Source organism: Paramisgurnus dabryanus, chromosome 21 (genome assembly GCF_030506205.2).
Source record: "Paramisgurnus dabryanus chromosome 21, PD_genome_1.1, whole genome shotgun sequence".
In the NCBI taxonomy this organism is placed as follows: domain Eukaryota; kingdom Metazoa; phylum Chordata; class Actinopteri; order Cypriniformes; family Cobitidae; genus Paramisgurnus; species Paramisgurnus dabryanus.
Genome location: NC_133357.1, coordinates 24,165,169 through 24,181,233, shown reverse-complemented (window position 1 = coordinate 24,181,233; position 16,065 = coordinate 24,165,169). Strand labels below are relative to the sequence as shown.

General features: G+C 37.7%; 1 protein-coding gene and 1 pseudogene across 1 annotated transcript; both read left to right on the top strand.

The window, feature by feature from the left end:
• The first annotated feature begins 1,657 nt into the window (after nt 1–1,657).
• On the top strand, nt 1,658–10,951 carry tmem230a (transmembrane protein 230a). The gene is given in 5 exon segments (XM_065286341.2): nt 1,658–1,750; nt 1,836–2,007; nt 2,085–2,183; nt 2,185–2,208; nt 8,138–10,951. Coding segments are annotated over 4 exon segments (354 nt in total). The 5' UTR covers nt 1,658–1,750; nt 1,836–1,917; the 3' UTR covers nt 8,279–10,951.
• A 413-nt stretch (nt 10,952–11,364) lies between these two features.
• LOC135772834 (interferon-induced very large GTPase 1-like) overlaps nt 11,365–16,065 on the top strand; it is a 97,469-nt pseudogene continuing 92,768 nt past the window's right edge.

The window sequence follows — 16,065 nt, the reverse complement described above, 5'->3', positions numbered from 1 at the left end:
TGGGGGTTTAAGGTGGTTTTCTGATTGGTCAATTTGAATGTATTTTGTTGGGTTTGGTCAAGTACAGTGGGGGTTAAAGGTGATCTTCTGATTGGTCAATTTGAATGTATCAAGTTAGGTTAGGTCACATGGTCAAGAGATAGAGGATAAAGGTCAATGTTTTTATGAGCTCTGGGCTTTTGCTTTGGTTTTTGACTTTTGCATTGGCCTTTTCCCTTTCCTTTCTTCACTGGGGTTCTGGCCATTAGGCCTAGGTTCCAGTTCTCTTTCTTCTAAACTTTCTTTCTTTCTCTGTTCTCTATCTTATCAGGTAATATCTCACATACATTGGAAACAGTCAATTGTTTGTATTATTATTTACCATTTCATGCATTTATAGTGTAACCATTTCAACTGTAACTTTAAGTCAGTACTGTAATTAAACCTTTTCATTTACAAATCTGTTGTTTAGTTTTGATTTAGTGTTAATACTTAAACGCTCCATATTGCAATTCAATATATTCATACTCTAGCAACGCTCTCAGACATATTGTGTCCGAAACCGGGGAACGATTGCAGTTTTGTTCCCCTTCCGAAACCTGGGATCCCTTACAACACCACTTGAACGATCTATTACATTAGTTTTCTATCTCTTTATTTAGCACCTTTTAACAAAATAAATGATCAAATTACATCTCTGAATTCCAATGGATATTTAATAAAGAAGTTAGGGCAGGGCATTTGATTTTGATTAGCTACTTATTTATAAATGTTTAATAGCAAAATGAAGCCAGGTGATTGGATGGTACAAGCAATATAGTTAATAACGCCAAACATGCAAATGATAATGCATTTAAAGTTAATTGGCAGAATTTTAAATATTATAAATGTACATATTTTTGTAAAAATTTAGCTTCATTTAAATAACCTCAATCTTTAACCTTTTTAAACTAAAAGCATTGTTTATGCTGCAGTACGCTGTGACGTTTTAGGTTCATCAGAAAGTTATTGGAAGATGAATCTGAATTGGTTATGTGTCTTTAGTAGAGAGACTTGGTGTATTACTAATAAAGTCAAAACTAAAATAAATGTCATACGTGTTTGATATTATTTGTACAGTAACAGTTATTTGTATTTTATTTCGACGTAATGTTAAAAGCGTCATTACATTTACATAACTAATAAGACGCGTTGCTATTGGCTGTCGACGAGCGGGTTGGATGAGAAACCGGAAGTAAACAATGGCAGCAGACGAACAGCGTCTTTGACAGCGTTTTCATGCAAATAAAGTTTTCTTGCTTTAGGAGTAAAACGTTAAGCCCTTTTTACTCAAAACCCCGCTTTGTGGGTGTAAACCTATATGCTTAAAGGGACGTTGAATGGTTTACTTTAATAGTTGGTGAGTATATATACACTACATTTTTTATGTATTCGTATACATAAAGTCAGACACAGTATACAACACCTACAGTAGTGATCGCTGCAACATTTCAATTGCAAACGTGACGCGTATATTATATGAAATCAAACAATCACTGCGTATGATGTCATTTTTAAGTATTAAGGTGGGTTCGACTGGATGCGGCGCTGCAAGAACCGACAGGCAGATGACGACGTCAAAGTACCACGAGAGCGAATCTATTACGTGTGATTTCTCGACTCCCTCTCGCCGTACGTTGACGTCATCCGCGTGTCGGTTCTTGCAGCGCCGCATGAAGTCGAACAAAAAAGTATTTGGATACCAAACGTACCTGCAGTTATACAATCACATGTACTTGTATAATACACATCTTTTTCTTTACACTGAGGTATTTTTATGTTGTTGTACTGAAATTGGTCTCTTTTTGCTTTCCTAGATTGGATGCACCAGATCCGATGCAGCCTTAATAACTTGATAGTGTGCTTTTTTCTTGATCTCTGGCAAGCCAAAACACTACAATGATGCCAACTCGTAACAGCCCAGCCAGTGCTGCCGGAGTGAAATACTCCAGGTTGGCAGACAGTGATGAGGGCTACATTGATCTACAGGTGAAAATGTGTATGCTATTAACATTTAATTATGTATGCTATTTTGGCATATTACATTATTGCTCAATGTTTTATAGTTTAAGAAAACTCCACCAAAAGTACCCTACAAGGCTATCGCATTGGCAACGTTCTTATTTCTGATTGGCTCTTTATTGATTATTGTTGGATCGCTGCTTTTTGGCAGGATACATTCAGGTCATGGTGAGTATATAAAACAACATGTTGGAATCGAAAGAAGAGGTTATGATGGTCTTACCTGTTGTTTCATCATTTAAATGTTTGAACATTGTAAACCTCTAAACACACTCCATGTACACATACTAGGGTGTTCTTTTTTGTTTTTAAAGAAAACCATTGTTTTAATTGAACAATTTTATGGGGTTCCTTTTGTGCCAAAATTAAGTCGACATGCTATCTGTGTATGCTATGTGTCGTCTTCCATGTCTATGTGTCTGTGTCCATGTCTGTCTGTCTATGCTATGTGTCGTCTTCCATCTTCCATGTCTATGTGTCTGTGTCCATGTCTGTCTGTCTATGCTATGTGTCGTCTTCCATGTCTATGTGTCTGTGTCCATGTCTGTCTGTTTATGCTATGTGTCGTCTTCCATGTTTATGTGTGGTTTACTGTCTATGTCAATGTGATTGCCCACATGACTCAACTTTTGTCTGTGTCAACTCAACTTACTCCTGTCATCTTTCCTTGTTGTTTGACTGTGTCGTCTTGGTGTGTCAAAGCTGCATGCGCCATGACTATGTGTTTTCCTCTTTCGTCACCTCTGTTGTTACCATGTGCTGTTACCAGGGCCTGAAGTTAACTTTTTTGACCACCAGCCACTGTGGCAGGTGGATTTAGAAATCCACCTGCCACAGAGACTTTTTACCAGCCAGTTTTTTTTTGCCCGAATAGTGAATTATAACACTGTCTTTATTGTATGAATTAAATATAAAAAAAATTCAGAGCTACAAAAGTGAATTTCTCTTTGTCTTAGGTTGTTTGATTAACATTAATGACACAGACTTAAGTTGGTTAATTGAGGTTACTGTCTCTTTAAGACCAGCACAGACTGGTTTTTGACTCTCTACACATACACTTAAGACATAAAGAAATGTTTTATTAGAAAATGAATACTGTTGAGATCATTTTGTTTATATGTGCCCTGTCAAGAGCAGAAAGATTTTATGTACGCATGCTTTTAGGAACGCGTCTCTCCGATGTGCCCTATTGAGTCCCCTTAAACCCGCGCACGCACACAGAGACAGAGGGGGCACAAACTGCGCACATAAACGCCGCACATACGTTGTTTTTCATTACTATATTCGCAAAATGTATGTTAATGTACTACAGTATAAGGCATAGAAGCGCAACTCTCTCTAAAGTTTACACATCAAGAGTTCTGATCCGTCACAGCAGCACTACACATCTGTGCAACTGCGATTGTACTGTAGCCTATGTCAGCATTGCATTCTCTTCCCATCTCACCAACAGTTTAATACTACTCGCACATCCAAACATAGTCAGAGAAGTGCCTCATCTTCTTTCCAATCGCATGAACGTTGCGAAACAGCAGCCGCATCCTCTCAATGAATCACTCAATTTATATCGGTGATATGCGCAGGTTGATAAGAAATGAGCGGGTGCCGGTTACGAGTCATCCAAAAATATTTTAATGATATTCAGGCCGGGGTCAGTCGGTCAAGTTTAAAAACTATTTTGAACAATTGCGGGTGGGGCGGGTTAGTTGAAAATGTCGGTCTGGAGTGGGTTGTTTATACAATGACCCGCGCATCTCTGATTCGCATTGGCTACCCGCCAATGTGGCTGGTAGATTGACAGTGTTACCCGCCAATTGCAAAATCCACCCGCATTTGGCGCGTGGTCGGGTGTTAATTTCATGCCCTGGCTGTTACTATGCGTCGCTTCCCTCTGTTGTTACCATGTATTGCTACCATGCGTTGTTTCCCTCTTTGGTTACCATGTGTTGTTACTATGCGTTGTTTCTCTCTGTCATTACCATGTGTTGTTACTATGTGTCGTTGCCCTCTGTCATTATCATGTGTCGTTACTATGCGTCATTTCACTTTGTCATACCCACCCAGCAAAATCTCATTAAAAAGCGACGCATAGTAACGACACATGGTAACCAAAGAGGGAAACGACGCATAGTAACAACACATGGTAACGACTAGGGCTGGGTATTGTTTAAAATCTTTCGATCCGGTGCCATTTTCGATACCTCCGTTTCGATGCCGGTTCCTAACGATACTTTTTCGATACCATGTTTTAAAATCCATTGAAACATTAACAAAAATACATTAAACACACAACTTTTATTTTTCACCTTAATTAAAACAAATTCTGGTAACACTTCTCACTCAGGGTAACATTAATACAACTGGTTGTGCTTTTTAGATAGGGGTGCGCCAGCAGACACACTTTTCAGTTGTTTTTATGAAAATAAGAAAACAAAAATAAAGAAATTAAGAATATAATTAACACTGCTTTATTTTATGAAATGTAAAATGGTATTTAGCTTGGACTAACAGTATTTGTGGGTTCATTATAGCTGCAACTTTGACAAAAAGTTAAAATATTTAAATGGGTGACTGAGTTTTACTGGGAAGATTTGTATGCATGTTTGTTTTTTGTAAACAATAGTCAACTTCATAAATATCAAAATATTAAATACATTTGGGATTTTTAAAATGAGTAGAAAATGTGTTCAATTTCATTTCATTCAAGTGAAATTAGCAAACCATTTAAATGGAATTTTAGTTTGTTTTAAATAACGAGCCAGGCTTTGGACTGTGCGTGTGCGTCAAGTTTAAACCATAGACTGTAAAAAATAGGTTTAAACGCATCGTCCATTTTTCGAGACGAGGGCATGAAGGCTTTGCGATGCGGAGAGACAGGCGCGAGTATTTCATAAGCATTAAGAGACACAAGCTGCGCAAAGCCTTGCCATGCGGAAATAGGCGCGAGTAAATCAAGCAGAGACACAGGCTGTGTGCGTGCTTTAAATTGAAACCCCTCGTCACTTTAGGAGAAGCGCCGTTTTGGTTGACGTGCCTTTTACGCAGACAACACGGCCATGCTTGCGCTAACTCTATTGGTAAGACTGTCACAAAGACTTTCTTCTCATCCTTTCTACACTTGTGTTGGGTGACTGCGAGGTGGACTGCGAGTATTTTCAGAAATCCTTCCCGTCACGTGGTGGTGGACAGCCAATCGCCGGCGCTTTAGGTCCTTACACGCAAGTACAGGCTCACAGACACAGCCGCTTTTGGAATCGAAATTTGGCATCGAAAGATAAATCATTTTTCGATACCCAAAGTATCGAAGTTTTTCATTCGATACCATAAAAGTATCGACGTTCGGTACCCAGCCCTAGTACGACAAAGGGAAAAAACGCATGGTAACGACAGAGGGAAACAACGCATGGTAACGACAGAGGAAAAGGACGCATAGTAACAACACATGGTAACGACAGAGGGAAACAACGCATAGTAACAACACATGGTAACGACAGAGGGAAACAACGCATGGTAACAACACATGGTAACAACAGAGGGAAACGACGCATAGGAACAACGCATAGGAACAACACATGGTAACGACAGAGGAAAAGGACGCATAGTAACAACACATGGTAACGACAGAGAGAAACAACGCATAGTAACAACACATGGTAACGACAGAGGGAAACAACGCATGGTAACAACACATGGTAACAACAGAGGGAAACGACGCATAGGAACAACGCATAGGAACAACACATGGTAACGACAGAGGGAAACGACGCATAGTAACAACACATGGTAACGACAGAGAGAAACAACGCATAGTAACAACACATGGTAACGACAGAGGGAAACAACGCATGGTAACAACACATGGTAACAACAGAGGGAAACGACGCATAGGAACAACGCATAGGAACAACACATGGTAACGACAGAGGAAAAGGACGCATAGTAACAACACATGGTAACGACAGAGAGAAACAACGCATAGTAACAACACATGGTAACGACAGAGGGAAACAACGCATGGTAACAACACATGGTAACAAGAGAGGGAAACGACGCATAGGAACAACGCATAGGAACAACACATGGTAACGACAGAGGGAAACGACGCATAGTAACAACACATGGTAACGACAAAGGAAAATGACGCATAGTAACAACACATGGTAACGACAGAGGGAAACGACGCATAGTAACAACAGATGGGAAACGATGCATAGGAACAACACATGGTAACGACAGAGGAAAACGACGCATAGTAACAACACATGGTAACGACAGAGGAAAACGACACATAGTAACAACACATGGTAACTACAGAGGAAAACGACGCATAGTAACAAAACATGGCAACAACAGAGGAAAACGACACATAGGAACAACACATGGTAACGACAGAGGGAAACAACGCATAGTAACAACACATGGCAACGACAGAGGGAAACGACGCATAGGAACAACACATGGTAACGACAGAGGGAAACGATGCATATGAACAACGCATGGTAAAGACAGAGGGAAACAACGCATGGTAACAACACATGGTAACGACACACTCTAAAAAAACAAACGGTGCTATATAGCACCAAAACTGTTGCTTTGGATCGTAATCATAGAAGAACCGTTTTTAGTGCCATATAGCACCGGTGAAGCACCAGTGAAGCACCTGTGTAGAACCATAAAAGTGCTTTGTAGAACCATATGTGGTGCTATAGTGGTGCTATATGGCCCCTATATGGTTCTACACAGGTGCTTCACTGGTGCTTCACCGGTGCTATATGGCACTAAAAATGGTTCTTCTATTATTACGATCCAAAGCAACAGTTTTGGTGCTATATAGCACCGTTTGTTTTTTTAGGGAAACGACGCATAGGAACAACACATGGTAACGACAGAGGAAAACGACACATAGTCATGACGTATGCAGCATTGACACACCAAGACGACACAGTCAAACAACAAGGAAAGATGACAGGAGTAAGTTGAGTTGACACAGACAAAAGTTGAGTCATGTTGGCAATCACATTGACATAGACAGTAAACAGACACATAGACATGGAAGACGACACATAGCATACACAGATAGCATGTCGACTTAATTTTGGCACAAAAGGAACCCCATACAATTTAAAGTGAGATCATTGCATATTGATCACGTCACATGTTTTGATCCCAAAAGAAGCTTAAAGGGCAAGTTCGGTATTTTACACTTAAAGCCCTGTTTTCAGATTGTTTATGGTGAAATTGAACGGTTTTGACTGAAATTTCGACATATGCGGCTGCCCTGAGAATTTTCGGATGTTTGTGTTTCGCCTCACACCTCTACAATGGGTGTATAGGTGCACTGGAACAATCCTTCCTACAATGCATTAAACTTTCGTTTACAAAGACGTGAAACTCAGCGAGTGGTCAGGGGTGTTCACTGATATGCTCACACAAAAATCGCTGCAAAAGATGCTTTCCAACAGGTGTTTTAGCATTCGTTGTTAACTTGTGGACCTATTTTTCCAAACGCCTCACACCCGTACATTCTTCCGCTTAGAGCTTGAATAATAGACACTCCAGCCCAGGTGGTGGCGCTAATCCGCCATTGCCAATTGCAAGAATAGAAACAAAGTTCCCGGCGCGGAGTAATACCGTACCTCACAGCACATCTAATACATGTCAATGGATTTGGCAAAAACTACGATAAAACAGCTGTTGGAAAGCTTCTTTTGCAGCGATTTTTGTGTGAGCATACCAGTGAACACCCCTGACCCCTCGGTGAGTTTCACGTCTTTGTAAATGAAAGTTTAATGCATTTTAGGAAGGATTGTTCCAGTGCACCATTAAACCCATTGTAGAGGTGTGAGGTGAAACACAAACCCACCAAAATTCTCGGGGCAGTCGCATATGTCGGAATTTCAGTCAAAACCGTTCTATTTCATCATAAACAATCTGAAAACAGGGCTTTAAGTGTAAAATACCGAACTTGTCATTTAAATCATTGCTCAAATGATTTTGATCAATCAAAATATTTGTATATCTCACAACAGAAAAATGAACAATATAGCATGTTGGTTAGATTTGTGAGTAATTTTGACAGTTTTGTTCCTTCTTGTAGTACCCAGATCGAACAATTCCAGTTTTAATCATCGGCATTCTGATCTTTCTTCCCGGAATCTATCACCTCCGGATTGCTTATTATGCCTCCAAGGGATACCGTGGATATTCTTATGATGACATCCCAGACTTTGATGACTAAACAAATCTATATGTATTGAATGCTGTTTCCTTTTTGGTTTTGCTGTTGCAGGATTTGCCTTCAGATTTTCTCCTGTGTTTAATCTGGGATGGTTTTGGAGGGACAGTGTGTTATGCTGCAGCTTCGATTAGATTTATTGAGAGATTATTATCTTTATAAGTTCTGTATAAAGTAAAATATATTTATTTAGCTACATGCATTAAAGGCCAACAAACAATATTCTGATATTTTTATATTCTTTGGCTAAATTTATTTGAAAAAGTGTTCTTAGTTTTTAAAGCTTTGTAATTTATCCATCAACAGCATGTGTTATTACTATGAGTTTAATTTTAAATGCTAGAAACTAATAACAACTCATGCATAATGGTGTTTTTACAATATATATATTATTGTTTTTATTTGATTAAAGTATTAAGGACGTTTGAATCTGAATGTCACAATGGTAGCGTCACACTGTCATAATTTAAATGTACATTATGTAAATTTGTCGTGGAATTTTAGCCGCATCAAATAATGCACTAAGAGCAAAAGTCAAGGATCACACAGACACACTGTTAACAGAATTTTCTTTGTCTGAATTTAATATATTCTATAGAATAGGCTCTCACCCCCGTGGTGCTAGAAGTTTAAAAACCTAAGAGCCCCGTTTACCAGGTTGAGCACATATTTAAAGTAAGATACTGAAAAAACAAAGTCATCCCATCTCCGCCCATGATCCAAAGATTTCGTCATAGTTCCAGCGTCACTTAGAAAATAAACCTTCAATTTATCAATGACTAAGAAACCTATCAGTTGAAGCACATCTGGTCAAATAGAAGAAATTATTTTGTTCTCAGTGAAACTCTACCGTTTACTGAGTTTTTCCACTTGTTCATCATTTGTTACTTATGTCATTCACTAGCCCCCCTTTATCTTATCTGGTAGGACTTTGTATAATGTTCTAGTCTTTGGACATTTTACTACTGAACAGATGGAAAGAACAGAAATCTTTCACTAGAACAGAAGAACAGGATTTTGCATTTAACAATTATAAGTTCATAAACTATAATTAAAATGAAAATAAAAAATCTTCCACTACAACTTTTAGTAGGATCTCTTGACAGAAATGCAATATAATATACATAACAATATTATCAGTGGTGTATAAAGACCTTACAAAGCGAAATGTATTGTTTTTTTGCTTTAGTCTGGTATCCATGCCCTGCAGCAAGGAGGCCCAGAAAACGTTGTTATGAGAAAGTGAAACCACCACTTTAAATGCGCCATGATGGAGTCGAACACACATTTTGAAAACCCCTGAGTCATTCTCTGAGATGGGTGCCTTTTGGGTCATACTTTTTTTTAAAATATATACCTTAAATAGTTATATTTTTTATCATTTCATGTGATAGTGGATTAGTCAAACCTTTAAGAAAATACATTTTCCCACCTCAAGCATGAAATTCTAATCAAAATTGAGTGTTTTTCTTACTGAAAGTTGTTTTGGAGTTCAACCCCGTCACAGACCACTTGGACCCTGTTCAAATATGATTTAAAAAGATTTTCAAGTAAATTCTTGTAGAAGCTTTTCAATGAGATGTCCCTTGTTTGATATCATTTATTGCATGTAGAATTTTATTTTTTAATACTCACCATTTAAATACCAAATCAGGTCATGAAAACTGTATCTAACATTGGTCTTCATATCTTATCACAAAATATGCATTAACATTAGAATTTAATCAGGCTTTCATATTTTTTCAGACTGTCCTGTAAATTCTGCACACAGCAAAACAAACATTGACCTAATTTGTTGTTTTATCACCAAAATATTAATAAAAACTATCAAATAACAGGGTTGAACTCAGCATAACGGGGTTGAAAATGATAACAGGGTTGAAGTGATGATCATTATTTAATATAGCATGGATTTCTTACCTGTAAAATTAATGATATCACATTCAATAAAATTTTATTTTATTAAAGTTGGCAAAAACAAACAAACAAACATTTTAGTAAGTATTTAACATTAAATTAAAAGCATTAAGGATTAATTGATCACAAACATCAATCGATCTTTCCATTTGGTTTTATTGAACATAAAATACCATAATCGATTATTTCTAACAGGTCACATCACAATATAACAAGTCTACAATTAAGTACTCTACTAAAAAGTGTCAAATATTCAACCCCGTCACAACGATTCAACCCTGTTACTGATAAAAATGTGACGGGGTTGAAGTTTTTGCCTAACAGTAGCTGTAACTCCGTACTTAACTAAGACAGTAGCATCACATGGCATTTAGGAAATCATACAAGTTTAATGTTTTGCAAAACTATTATTTAATTCTTCTTAAACCGTTGTTTACTATCATTTAGTAATACAACAGAGTTGAAATGTTGAGCCTGACAATCTTAATCTGACAGTGAAAAACATGAAATAAATGTAAGAAAAGATTCTGACACTTGCCTTTCTTTGCAGCATGTTCTTCAAGAGACTTGTGTGATATCACTTTCTGGGTGTGATGCCACAGGGATTGATCCGTTATTTTTATAGGGGGGTAAATAGTATGGGGTGACGGGGTTGAAAACAAACTGGAGGACGTGTATAAATATTGCAATTTCATATATAATTAATGCATTTTTATATACATATGTATATTTTAGTTAAAGTAAACCCACGTATGATTATATTGGCAGTAACTATTTTGCATTAATTGCAGTTTTTATTTGTGTGATATTCAATGAAAATGTAATGATGGTTAGTGAGGACATGCAAGCATGCTTGTTGTCTACTACTTAGGCAACCCATATCTATAAATTAAAATAAAATAAAATCTTTTTTGTTGCATTATAATGCAAAGGCACCTGGTTCTATTAATTGACAGCATTAAAATGCATTTTGTGATTTCCTTTAATTGAAAATCTTTGAAGTAAGTTTGGGGGACTTAAAGGGCACCTAATTCAGAGAATCAATCACCCCACTGCAGCACCCGTTTTCCTCAATGTCACGTGATTTAGAAGAAATCAGGTTTATTTCTTGCGTCAATTTTATTCCTCTGATTGGTCAACATGTGCTTGACCATATGGCATCATATGTATATATGAAGCGAACGCAGAAAACCCAATCGTAATTCAAACCTTTCTTCTGCTGTTTGCATATAATAACTCAGGAGGCTACATCTCCAAGCTCAGGTTTGTCTTTATTTTATTTGTTCGTTTTAATATAATATTACTTTTCCTTTGTGCTTTTATGAAAAACGAATTATGTCACTGAATATGTAAATATGCTGTTCTTGTTGCATTTACTCTTTTGGCATAGTCAGTGTGGTAGGGAAAAGGCATTTATAGTGAATTTCACAGCAACTGCATAAGCGCTGGATACCTGAGGTAATTTTATGTTATAAACCAGGGGTTACCAGTCGATCGCAAAGGAAATGCCGGTAGATCGCAGATAAGTTAACTGTGTGTGCTAATCCACAAGCTTCGGAAATTGGCATCATGGTCTTACAGTAACTGTGAAACACGCAAGTCTTTTTGAGTTCTGCACCTTTCTTTTCAAAAGTGTTTTTATAAATCTTATGTCTGCCCGCTGCAACTCCTTCAGAAATTTAGAAGGATGCGCAATTGCGCATTCTTGCTTCATGCAGCAACGGATCCACGTGCGCGCGCATGAGCAAGCAAACGAACGAGAGAGAGAAATACGCTTATGATCCGATCTCTCTGATGATGCCAATACAGAAGTGACTTAACCTGCAATTCATCGGTCCTTTGAGGCTGGCTCAAAAAGGGAGGTAATTCCCATAGACCACCATTTTAAAAATGCCCAACTTTACAGTAGAAAATAATATGTTTACATGAGATTCGCGGTGATGCGCGGCCAGGATGGCTTCAAAAACTATCTTCACAAACCAATGGGTGACAAAACGGACGGATTGGCAATCTGTGCGTTCTGGAAAAGTCCAGAACGGCCGTTCAACGGAGGGCCGTCGCCCGGCCGATGGCAAAAAAAGTCTAATAAATATGAACAGCCAACAGCAGAGGCACTAATACGATCACTTATATGCTGCTACGTGTAAAAAAACGAGGGAGAAGAGTCGGCCTACTACTAGTCGTGATTGGTCCACGGATTCCCGGAATTCGCGAGCGTCTATGTTTGCGAACCTGAGCATCCACAGCCTGGTCATGATGAGGGACAGACCGAGTTAACTTCACATCAGCAAGAGCTAAGTGCCAGTAGTAGCAGGACACGTGACATTATAATATAATATACACGATATAAAAATAAATAAAACTCGCGTGAAAATTAACGTAATGCGCAACTAGTGTTAGAGAAAGACGTGATGTGAGTGTGTGCGCACGCGCCGTGTGTGTGTGTGAGAGAGAGAGGCGCGTGCGCGATTGAACAGTGGAAACATAAAAACAATACATAGCCTACTCTGTCATTTTGTTCATATGGGACATAATTCAAACGGCAAAGTGTTTGCTTAAATTTGTATACAGTCGCAATAAAACAAAACATTTTGCTTTTGTCAAACTGTAAACTCTTGTCAAACTGTAATGTACAACTAACTGTCATCTAACCAAAATCACACACATCAAAGCAAAAAATATTATCCAACCCCGTTTAAAAACAGTCTGTGGGTGGACATTAATCGTATTGCATTGGTTTTCATTTCTTTCATTGACTTTATTGTATATGAGAGGTTGTAGTGAGCTCACATTTTCTGCTACAATGAAGACTAAGGTATTGAATTAAACGGGTAAATATCAGGCATGCATTGATTGCAACCACTCTAAACGTGCTAATAAGAAAGGGGGCTAAATAATTGACCAAATATTAGTTTAACCAAAAAATCCTAGCTTGCACTTTCTGTCTGTCTTCCATCAGAGTGCAGTTTTTCCTTGTCTTTCATATTTGTGTTTAGTATTGTGGAATTGGCAAAGACCTGGTGGTTGTTTGTGAAAGCTGTACAGACAAAATTAATAGGCCTAGCTATTTTCATTATTTCACAGCCTTATTATACATCAAAGTTTAATATGACATGGACAAAATATTAAATATCCTTGTCTAATAGTCTGACAGTATTGTGGCATAGTATCAGGACATCCTTGTGTCTGTTGTGCACGGCTAGGGGCGAATGGCCGGATGATGGGCCTATTTGGGGAAAAAGTCCAGGGCTGTTTTTTAGCCCCAGTCCATCCCTGATATCACTGAGAAAAATTGTGCGAAATTGGTTTGTACTGTATTTGCAGGCTACGGCTAGCACTGTTCAGCACTGCCCACCAGGTGGCTCCCGACACTCACTGAAGCAGCACTGTAAAAAAAAAACTTTGCTGCCTTAAAATTTTTTGTTGAATCAACTCAGATTTACAATTCATGTCAACAGAAATTAGTTGTCACAACTTATAAAATATTGTTGAGAAAAGTCAACTTAAATTTATCAGTTATAACAACTCACCTGAAGTTATAACAACTCATCTCTAGTCAAGATAAATAATAGTAAGTTGAAATGACTTGTAAATCCAAGTTGATTCAACAAAAAATTTTAAGGCAGCAAAGTTTTTTTTACAGTGAGAGTTTAATTACCACAAACGTTTCCGCGAGGTAAATTGCCTTTGTCAAGGTATTAAGTGAAGAACATATATAAATAGGAGTGCTAAATATACAGCTTGCTTGTTTTGTGAGGGTCTGGAAGTTATATTTATGTAATAAAACTAGTTATTTTGTGTCTGATCTAGCTCAGTCGCTACAACATTATTTATTTATGATAAGCCATGTAGGGTAATTATTTTTTGCCCAGTGTGTAAGTGCCCATTGTGTAAGTGTGGTTTAACCACCATGGGCACCGGCTCCCGCAACAGCTGGAAAAATCCAAGAGGAAACACTGTGGAGTGTTAAATAAAGAAAGAGTAAAGAAATGTCCTAATAGTGGGGGAGCCAAAGTCTCAAAAGCTCATTAAAATGGGTTGAACCTGACATGGTCTGCCATACTTTTTGTGTTTTTTCTGTTAACTTTGACCCCAAGAACCAATAATTGGAGGGTCTGCTCTGCCGGAAACATCGCAAAAAAATAGTGGCCATTTTAGTGTATTTAGTGTATTTTTACACTTTTTTCCATGATGCAAAATGGCAATTTTTACATAATTGAAAGAAGGAAGTGCAACACTGAAATCTGTATTTCTCCCATCTCAGGGGAAACTGAGAGAATGATGCACGACCATTCAAAAACATGACTGGGTTACAAAAGATATAAATGCAAATGGGTGAAGTGTCTCTTTAAAGTTTTAATAGTTGTCATCTGAGGCAATAAAATAGTAAAAGTCATTTTGCTGTTTTATATTGTGTGACACATTTCCATTGGGAGAACAGGGTTATGTTGAAATTAAAAAAAATCCTAGGCCATGATGTTTATATAATGTGGACATTAACAACCATGTTTTTTTCTGAATTTTGAAAGTAGCCAAAAATTCTATTAAGGTTCTGTGCCCGGTTGCATGAAACTCCTTAAGTGAGGGTTTCCCTGAGGGAGAAAAATTCCCTGAGGTAAGGGATTTATTTAAGAGCGTTGCAACAAAGGTCTTAACTGTCACCCTTACCTAAGTGTTTATACTAAGTATTTTACGATAGTCTCTGCCAAAACACAGCAGCGGAGAAGCGGTTGCTATAGTTACAAAATCTCACAGCGTAAACAAATCAACGCACGCAGCTCAACAGACGGCGGATTTGTGTACAATGGAACATCGCAAATAACAGACTGTAAAGTGCCGCATGTATAGAACCTGAAAGTAATTCAAACTGGAAACACTTTAGATTGACGGACGAGCAAACCGCTATTCTCCTAATAAATGCGCATCACTTTTCTCGAAGGGATTATTTCGAACGTTAGAAATGCGCGTTGGTACTTCATTTTCTTAAATAAACATAAAATCAGCCATCGCGTGTGACGTTAAGGGACCTCTTATAGTCCCTTAAGTTTTTAAGGGAAAATGGGACTTAAGGACTTTCTAGCAACGCATAGCAGACCTTAAGGTAATACTTTAGCATTTAAGGGTAAATACTTACTGACAGCCTTAAGGTTCACTTAAGGGTTTTTCTTGCAACCCATTTTTTATTAAGGAGACCCTTAACCTTATATTTAAGGGATTTCTTAGCTTAAGGACTTTAATGCAACCGGGCACTGAGCCTGTTGACCAACTAGTAGTGAAATCATCACAGATCCATTGATTTTGGTTAGATTTTTTTCTGTGGAATGAGTATGCTGTTTGGTGAAAAGAATGGCATATTGACTGATGTCATGGGAATAGTTGATTGCCAATGAAGTATGCAATAATGGAAAAAAGTGAGAAAACGCTTACTTTTTTGCATTAAATTGATGCAAAATCATGTAGAAATGTGTTTCAAGAGTTATTTTTTCAGTGGATGTTGTCAGCACATGTGTTCTGTGTATCTGGAATGCATTTATTGACAGCTTACCTAACCCACTGAGGATTTGAGGAAAAAATAATATTTCACAATTTTCTGTTAAAAATAAAGGGTGCATACACTAAAATTTCTGGCAGAGCAGACCCTCCAATTATTGGTTCTTGGGGTCAACGTTAATAGAAAAAACACAAATAAAAAGTATGGCAGACCATGTCAGGTTCAACCCATTTTTGAGACTTTGGCTCCCTGACTAAAATGAATATGTCCTGTACACTGTAAAAACAATATGTTGGCTCAATGAATTATTTTTTAATAACTAGTTCCACAGAAATTGAAGTAACATTTATGTAAAATTTCTCCAAAGTGTTACCTGGATTGT